Genomic DNA, 9,841 nt, shown 5'->3' with positions numbered 1-9,841 from the left:
TTAATTAAATCAATCTGCAATTACTCCAACTCCTTTTGTACATTCTTCCTTTATAGAGCAAAGCAGGAAATACCCAGATGAAAAGCTACAGTAGTTATGTGGAAATGTGTTCTTTCTTCCCTAACTGAAAGTTTCAATCCACAATTTTTGCTGGTCAGACAGGTCAGGGCACAGAAAAAGAGTATTTCGTGTCCCAAAGCTGTGTATTATGCAGTTATCTCAGTTCTCAGAGATTTAAGGATTACAGAATCATAGAATAGTTTGAGCTGGAAGGGACCCTTAAAGCTGGAAGGGATCCTTAAAGGTTACCTGGTCCAACTCTCCTGCACTGAACAGGGACAACTACAACTAGAGTAGATTGCTTAGTGCCCTGTCCAGCCTCACCTTGAAAATCTCCAGGGATGTGGCACCCACCACCTCTTTGGGATCAAATAAAACTAATGCACAGTACCTAATACAGAGCTAGAATAACGTTGGGATATTTTTCTTCCCCTTCTTCCTGCTTTTAACTACAGTTTTGCTTCAAGGACTTTCTTGGTCAAATTCACCACTCAAAATATTCACCAGTTATCAGATAACAGCAGTATAAAGGGATGCATGTAATTTTTTTTTACTTGATAAAGTGTTAATTTAGACACTGCTTTGATCATAACATATCTCCACAAGGACTAAAGTAGTTAAAATTTAACTATATGAACAAAGCTAGGAAACAGCTGAATAAAAACAACCAGGTTCAAAATCGCTAGCAGCCTTATTACTTGAGTGTGAAAGACGTACACAAAGGTATTATCAAGCTTTCCCATTGGATTTCAGCTGCGTAACACGACAGTGCTGAGAGTTGCACATTTCTGTGTCTGCAACATACACTTAAGATGAAAGTGAACAAAAAAAATATTAACTCCAGTGTCTAAGTTGACAAAATTTACATAAGGTTCTTAAGAAATTTAAGCGAGGGGAGTTTTAGATTAAATATGAGGAGGATTTTTCACTCAGAGGGAAGTGAAGCTCTGGCAAAGGCTGCTGAGAGCTTGCGGGTGCCCCATCCCTGGAGGCATTCAAGACCAGGGTGGATGGGGCCCTGTGCAATCTGATTGGAGGCAGCCCTGACAGGGGGTTGGGGCTGGGTGGGCTCTGAGGTCCCTTCCAACCCAAGTCATTTTTATGATTCTATGAAATCATGTTTGATTGTTTGGTCCAACACACTCAGAAACAAATCAATTATGTATTGGAGAACCAAATTGTACCTGCGTCACTTTGTCCTGGAATTAGGGAGGCTTCTAAAAATTCTTACACTTAATGCTTCAGTCTTCTCAACATAAGCAGACTTTATTAATGGAAAATATATGCAAGAGCAAAATGAAAATTCTATAAAACATTTTTATGGAGATTAAAAGCTTCCCAAATTTCCTCCCTTTACAACCTGGAACAAAAAGTGTCCACTAACATTTCTTTGAACAAAAATAATTGCTATAAACTGTCCTACTGATTTGGCTGTTCCTAGAAGTCTAAGTTTCTTGTTTATAATCCTGCTTTAAAGAGTTTAACTTTGTCATAAAAGTATTCATTACAGATTCATGACTTCATGACTGCAACCTAATGCTGGATATAAAAGTGCTACTTACGTCACTCCATTTCATGAAATACTTAACTGGATTGTTCAACTTGGATGCCATGCAAGCTGACACAATGGCAACAGCAGATTAAAACATAAAGGAATGTTCTTGGACATTAACACAATTAATAGTAATCAGCACATTAAACCTGTGGTTTGTGATATTCCCCCCTCAAGACTTTTCCTGGGCAAAATGTACAAAGGATGAAAGCAGTGCTCATCCATTGCCCAGTGCTGAGAATGGAATCTGCATTAAGCTGATACAGTTACTCATTCCAGAGCTGGAACTGTTCAGGTATCAACTTATTATTATAGTGATAGGAAACTAGTCTGTACTTTACAGCAGTTAGAAATAAAAATGATAATGAAAAGATCAGATAGGTAATTAGTTGAAGTAAGAAAATATGGCCTTTAAACAAGTAACTGAAGTGCATCACTGCTTAATAAAAGCACAACTCATCTCTCTGATTAATGAAAGCAGTGCACAACACAAATTGTTTCTTCTATTAGAAGACAGTACTACAATCACGCTAATGCAACAACATAAGCATATATTTGCTCAGAAACGTGTATATTCATTTACATACTCTAATTTCAGATTAAAAAAATGGATAATTTGAGTCAAAGAATGGCTTTGGCAGGAAGGGACCTTAAAGACCATTGAGCTCCAATTCCCCTATTGTGGGCACGGTTGCCAGCCACTAGATCAGGCTGCTCAGGGTCCCATTCAACCTGCCCACTAAGCTGCATTCATTCTCAGATATGAGCACTAAAATAAATAATAAAAAAAGATTAACAGAGCAAAATGAGGGAGAAATCTATCACAGCTTTTTTTTTTTTTTTTTTTTTTTCTTCCTTCCTTCTAATTGCTAGTCTAGGAGTATTTCCTACATCATTAGATACTGTCCTATTTATTTCTATTTTCAAGTTTTTTTTTTTTTTTTTTTTGTATTGTTACTTTCTCAAATTTTGGTGGACTTCATGTAGTAATTGTTCAACAGTAACTAAAAGTAATGGTTTAATAATGCTGCAATGCTTTATGTTTGCAAGAAAAAGGTGCATAAAATAAGCTTTAACTTAAATGTCAAAAAGTCACTGACATTTTAACTGAAAGCACTAAAAATCACATGACACTTTAGAGAAGATTTATTTTAAATTCTGATTTTATTGCTTAAATATAGATTGCACAGTGTGTTCTTACATTTATTGAACTGGTTCATTACATACAGTACAGAATATATGACCATCGGAACAAAAGATAAAATAGCCCTACTCTGATTTTGGACAATAGGCTATTTCTGTCTTTTGAAACATACAGGGATTGTATTTACTTTAAAAGTGACCTGCTACCAAAAAACCCTAAAAATGACATAATGGGAAAGAAAACACAAAGCAAAAGCTGGAATACATTTAAACAGCTGGATACAAGTGTATAAACATTGTGACAGCACTGGATGTACTGCAGATAACAGAGCCTCTACGCGTATGGAGCTTTAAAGTTCTGCAGCTTAAGAACATAAAGACACGAAATAAGCAATTTTAAACTGTAAAACAGTATCCTTAACTCATTTGGTTTCATTCATTATCTTCATATTACAACAATTACAAAACAATACATTTTACAGTGACTCTCATATTCCAGCTGTCAAAAATGGCCAATGTGAACCAACTACAAACTCAGAGACTTGCTGGATTTCCAGATAGTAAGAAACTGAATATCGTGTGAACACAGTGTTAAAAACTCTTCAAACCCTTCACAACACCTGCACAACACTTGCATTTCCCATATAAAGCTAGTTGGAACTTCAAAAACATGGAAACTTACAGCATAAATGAAAAATATCACCAACAGAATAGAAAATGAAATGCTGAATTTACTTTTCACATGCAGCATTCATGCAACAGAATTCAGTCACTGAAACAATCCTGTATTTACAGCACAGTCTGCATACTGCAAGAGTGCAAAAAGAAGTACATTCTTTAATTCTTATTTTTTAGACTCCTTATTTTCTTTTTGTACAAAAGTGCACAGTGTTATTCTTAAAAAAATGACAGAGTGGATAAGTGTTTTACATTTTATCCATAGGTTAGATTTACTCTTTAAAAAATTACACTCTTTATATAAGCCAAAAAACTACTGTCTTACATTAAAAAAAACCAACAAAACAAACAATGAAAACCAGAAAGTGAAAACTATAAGCTACAGTGGTAACGAAGTCTATTATGTGTAGACTGTGGTCTGATCAGGCTGAAAAGCTGCAGCAGTAAAAATCACAACGGAATGCTGTAGATAAGGGGCTGTTTCGTCATCCACTAACAGCTGTGATTTCACTGTTAAACTGAAAAGAAGGTCTCAATTACCTTTTGAGTTTTGTGAATGCTTTCTGAAGTTCTCAGCATGTTATCTCATAGGTTTAAGTAGCTGAAATTTCTCTCATATTGTGTGCCATCAGGTTTTTAAAAGAAGCCTAGAGGAATACATGCTGTAGTACAGTTCAAATATCTAACAGTCTGTTTTACAGTGCTTTTATAAATGTCCCAAAGTCAGCAATTTAGCTGCCCTGCCCATCAGAGAGCAACCATCCAGCTCTTAGAATTATGCAATCATAGATTAATTCTGATTGGGACTTTTGAATGTCATCTCCTCATGCCCCTATCAAAGCAGGGCTAACTGAAGTTAATCACTTTATTCATGGCCTGTGTTCACTGTTTATATACCCTGCAGGCTACCTTAAGTGTCTTGCATTTAACACAGACAAGTTTGCGCTGGTTCAGATTCAGACAGACCAAGGGACTTCAACTATACAATTCATGGCAACAACTATAGTTGTTTTGTTTTGCCTGCAGAATTTAGTGAGTCAAAAACAGCCTTGACAAAAAGCTGAGGGATCGACTGGATTGGTTTTATTTTATTTTCACTTGAATAGTACATTCAGATACATAAACCTATGAAAGTTAGCACATTTTCCTTATTTCTACAAAGATTTGCGAAATGAAACAAAAATGAACAAACATATGCATCTCTAAAAAATGCTTTTGCTTGAAAACACATTTAATAAACTCTTGGTCTTTAAATGGTTTCACTCGGTTTTCTTTCAACTTCTAAAACATCACTAAAAAGCTGTAATAAACGACAGAGAAATACCTCATAGAATATAATTGTAATCTCTGCATTTATGACTTAGAATGCCCTCAGTTTATTTTCTGCTATACTAAATATACTTCTCATGTATTTATACTAAAGCAGACAGAGTAAAATAGTACTGCATTTTAAAAAGTACAGTCTGTAAACTATACACTTTAAGATGTGAAAAATATTGCACAATTCAGTGTTTCAAGAGATTTCTCCTGTCTTTATGCAAAGCAGTAATTTTCACAGCAAGAAACACAGAATATATACTAGTTGTATATATCTAAAAGCACATTGTATGATGCATCAGAAATACTTAACAAGTGTCCATTCACCCATTTACTATACTTGAACACATGTAAGGTATTGTGTTTTGTTGTTATGTTTTTTTTCCTCCATGTATTACAAAAAGAACAAATTAATCAACTGCAACAGCAGGAACAAAAGGGAGTTAGGCCAGCACTCCACTGTTACATATATTATGATTTTCTTTCAATATATGACTCAGGTGGAGAAGAAAAAAATAAGAAGAAAAAAGCATCTAACAGGTCCCTCAATTACAAAGAATTACCATATTAAAGCAACTTAAAAATAAAAGGAATTTTCAGAGAGACTGATAGAATAATTGAATATATGTGAAAAAACAAGTTTTATATATGACATTTACGTGTACTCATACATGAAAATGAAAAAGTGTGATAAATGAAAACCTAACTTCAAAAGGAAAACCAGACTTACAGAAACTGAACAGATTCAAGAGTTTGGTTATTAAAGTAATCTAGTTTTGGTTTGTGTTCATCACTATTTTAAAATTAGCTAAAAAGAAAAACAATAAAATTTGAGAACTCATCTTGTTCTTTTCTATTGTACTCTACTCTAAATAATGTCCAGCAGACTTCAGAAGACACTTAATACACACAAAGATCTGGAAACTTCATCTCATAGACTGGAACAGATTGGTAATGAGCATGTCCAGCAGTAATCGTCATCGTTCCTGAGGGGCTGGGTGGAGGTCTGTGTAAGAAGAATGATCATTATCACTTATAATAATACAGATAGCAGGTTTTTGTTTTTTTTTTTAACCTAATAGTTGAGAGAAAAGTCAACTACTGTTTTGTTTTCCTTCACAGCCAGTGTTTTATCCTGATCCTGATCCATTATCATGTCTCAATTTTTTATCAAGGTTCTTTTCTAACTCAACAAATCACTGATGTTATAGCATTATGAAAAGTACACCTTGGTGTACTGATGAACAGTCAGCTGAATATGAGCCAGCAGTGTGCCCAGGTGGCCAAGAAGGCCAATGGCATCCTGGCTTGTATCAGGAATGGTGTGGTGAGCAGGACTAGGAAAGTCATCCTGCCTCTGTACTTGGCAGTGGTGAGGCCTCACCTTGAGCACTGTATTCAGTTTTGGGCACCTCAGTACAGAAAGGACATGGAGGTGCTGGAGCAGGTCCAGAGAAGGGCAACAAGGCTTGTGAAGGGCTTGGAGAATATGCCCTACGAGAAGACACTGAAGGAACTGGGGCTGTTCAGTCTGGGGAAAAGGAGGCTGAGAGGAGACCTTATTGCTCTCTTCCAGTATCTGAAAGATGCTTACAGTGAGAGCGGGGTTGGTCTCTTCTCACTGGTAACAGCTGACAAGACGAGGGAAAACGGGCTCAGGTTGCACCAGATTAAGTTTAGGTTGGATATCAGGAAAAACTTCTTTACAGAAAGGGTTGTTAAGCACTGGAATAGGCTCCCCAGGGAGGGGTTGAGTCAGCATCCCAGAATGTGTTTAAAAACCATTTGGATATACTGCTTAGGGACATGATTTAGTAGAGGGTTGTTAGTTAGGGTAGTACGGTTAGGTCATAGTTGGACTCGATGATCTTTGAGGTCTTTTCCAACCTGAGCGATTCTATGATTCTATGAAAATGCATTTTATTACTTATATTATTTACACTGCACAACAGATGTGCAAGAACTCCCAATAACACTGTTCTGTATGATTTTTGTACTATTTTGGTTGTTCAATTTCTAAATTTCTCAAACAGACTGGGAAGCAAGCACTGGGAAGACAACCACATTCCTTTTGATATTACTGATATACGTATAAATAATAAAAACACAAATATGTTTTTAACTTTTAAAATGTAACATAATAACATAAATGCTCTTAACATCTCCACTTGGGCCAGTTACACTCTTTTTGATAAAACTCTTGAAAAATTCAATTGAACAATTAAAAATTGGAAGAGTTAGAAGAGTTTCTTGATGTTCTTCACTATATAAAGGACTCAAAAATAAGAATATCAAAATAACTGTTTTATACAACTGCTTTCAGTTATTTTCTGCCTATTACGCATGTTTAGAACACGATGACATTACTGCCTGAAAGTAGTCAAAATTGCTTTATAACTCAGTTTTTATTCACAATATTATTCTTGCATAAAGTCTTACCGAATAGTGAGTTCCAGTATCTGGGCGAGTCTATCATGAAGCAAGTTTGCCTGGAAAAAAAATAAAAAATCAATTGCTGAATCTTGAGCAGAGTGAAAATGAACATGTCAGGCTACACATTGTATTGCACAAATTCTACCCAGCAAATCTAAAAAGCACTACCTGTTTAATTTCCCACTGCTGTAGGGATTCTTAGCCTTGAAGAGGCATGTGAAATTAAGTGAGCCTACCTTAAAGCACAAGACGAACTTTGTCGTTGAAGGTAGAAGTTACACATTTAATTATTAAAAAAAAAAAAAATATCATGAGGTAAACACTATTTTGTTAATCCCAGAAGGAAATAAGAATGGATAAAGAATCCAGATTTCAAAGATAGTAAAGATAACATTAAGGTCAAGAGTGAATAAAATTTCCATTCCTTTTAAAATGATGTAGAAGCAACAAAAAACACATTTTAAATAACTGGAACTTTCCAATACAGATAATTAATATTACAGAGACAATAGCTGAAGACAAACAGCTGAATACTATACTTCAGAAGCAACAGCAGCAGTGACATACATAGAAACACAGAGCACCCTTAGCATATCTCTATTAATGCTTGTCCTACCATCTTCAATAGCACATAACATATTTCAGAAACTTACTTTGGTTTCACACTGCGCTGCGATTTCTTCAAATGGTGCTTTTTGGAACTTCTCAATCACAAGACGCCTTTTTTCTTTTTCCTGTTCTTCAAGCCCGTTGTTATCTTTAAAAAAAAAGTGAAAAAAATAAAGACAAGTGCAATTTTGTCCATGAAGTATGAGCAATTTGAACCTTTAAGCGTTTCGTTCTTTTACGCTGTATTTCTAACTTTCAAACATGCACTGGAAAAGCAAACAAGCAGCCACATCCAAGCACACTGTCACTGCTTCTAAAGGAAATGCTGGTACAATTTCAGGGAGCTCATTTGAGGATGCCAGTTTTATCCTTTCTTACTGTGTGCTTTAACCACCAGTCAAGGCTTCCTGTTCTTTCATCATCTGGTCTCAAGACTCCACTTCTGACGCACTGCACCCAAGTCTCTTCCTTCAAGAGAAGAGGGCAATATCCGCCCTCCCAGCATCATGCAGACAGCTGGGGAGGATTTATTTTTAAACAGAATTTGGAATACAGACCAAGTGAATCTACAAGCAGCTGGAACTTTTCAGCATCTAACGAATTTATGTACTTCAGCAATTGGTTAGTTGGGAAATCTGTCAGACTGAATTATTGTTTAAAATGTTACTTTATCTATTGTTTAAAATGTCAATGTTCAATCCACATTTTTGACAGAAGTTTGGTAGGCTGGACTGTATTAGTAACTACTCAAACAGTTCTCTTATTTCTTAACTCTACCAGCTGAGTGTTCTTGACATCTGCAATTGTATCTTACAGTCTATTTCCTGAATGCACTGAAGACTTTGAAAATCTCACAATTGAAATATCTCATTATTTCTAGCTAGGCCTGAAAGGGCAAATTCCACGGGAAAGCATTTCCATATGGTTTCACTCAGTCACGAGTGTCAGAAAATGAATTCAAAAATTATCAAAATCTTATTTCAGAAACTTAGAAATAAATGGCTGAAACTTTAAATCAGCTGACTTGCTGATAAAAACAAATGTAATATTTTAATTGTTATTCAGACAACAAGTTTTCTCTAGTAATTCCACAGTAACCCAGAACTACACTATTAAATATAATTGTAATAAATCTTACCAATTGCTTTCTTCAGAGCTTCAAAGGTGATTTCTTCTGTATTATCAATCTAAAGACAAAGGTAAAACAAACAAACAAACAAACAAACAACAAAACGCTTAAACCTCATGCACCACAAGCTTCTAAAAGCTATGGAACAGGATAAGCACTGAAAGACAAGAGATCCAGATTTTTTTTTCACCATATAAAGTTACTAATGGTTTTATCTGGAGTTTCTATAGCAAATAGACCTCTAATTCTGTATTGCTAGTCACTGGAATGGCTGGTATTTCATAGAAAACTGTTATTTTTATACATTCAGAACTCATGCTTGCCAGCTTAGCCAACAAATATCGGAAAAACAAAAGCTGACCAGTTTTGCTCTCATTACTAATCTATTTTTATTCACAAACAACAGATCAAAATAATCACTCAGGCCGAAGTTTTCAAGAATCTTTCCCAAGAACGACTGAGAAAAATTTTAGTGAATAACAAAAGCTTTGGAAAAGGACTTGAATTCTGGCAGAACTCTTCTTTGGGTAAGGAATAGCCTGTGATGTTTCTATACTGATATCTCAGAGATGACTCTTAGGCAGCTCCTGAGAATAACAAAAACTGCTTCCTAAAATTAGTTGAACAACGTGATGCTAAAATAAGAGTTGGTAGTTGATTTGTTCATTTACCAACATGAATATCCATTTGTTTTCTACTTCATTAGGAATTGCTTGGGACCAAAATATTACCAAAGATGCACAAACATTTCTCCAGAGTGTTCCAGCCTATGTATCTTTGTGTTTTGCTTCTTTACACAGTGCTTCTGTATGAGAAAATCTTTCTTGCATTGAAAATACTGTAGTAGTGTAGATATCCTGACAGTATCAGGAGAGAATGCTTAGACAAGAGACCAGTGCACAGTTGAATATGACAGTTTC

General features: G+C 35.4%; 1 protein-coding gene across 8 annotated transcripts in view; it reads right to left on the bottom strand.

The window, feature by feature from the left end:
- Positions 1 to 2,757: 2,757 nt before the first annotated feature.
- EFR3A (EFR3 homolog A) overlaps positions 2,758 to 9,841 on the bottom strand; it is a 70,881-nt gene continuing 63,797 nt past the window's right edge. For 6 of the 8 annotated variants that reach the window (XM_085221693.1, XM_085221692.1, XM_085221689.1 and 3 more), the window contains 4 exons: positions 8,931 to 8,979; positions 7,837 to 7,940; positions 7,190 to 7,239; positions 2,758 to 3,951 (listed from right to left, as the gene is read on the bottom strand). In XM_085221693.1, coding sequence (XP_085077819.1) covers positions 3,834 to 3,951; positions 7,190 to 7,239; positions 7,837 to 7,940; positions 8,931 to 8,979 — 321 coding nt within the window. In that variant the 3' untranslated portion in view covers positions 2,758 to 3,833. Of the gene's footprint in view, positions 5,757 to 7,189; positions 7,240 to 7,836; positions 7,941 to 8,930; positions 8,980 to 9,841 lie in introns of all 8 variants that reach the window. The other 2 variants (XM_010709375.3, XM_085221695.1) reach the window with 2 other exon arrangements.

Source organism: Meleagris gallopavo, chromosome 3, assembly GCF_905368555.1.
Source record: "Meleagris gallopavo chromosome 3, MGAL_WU_HG_1.1, whole genome shotgun sequence".
NCBI classification, from domain to species: Eukaryota; Metazoa; Chordata; class Aves; order Galliformes; family Phasianidae; genus Meleagris; species Meleagris gallopavo.
This window is presented reverse-complemented; position numbering and strand designations above follow the sequence as displayed.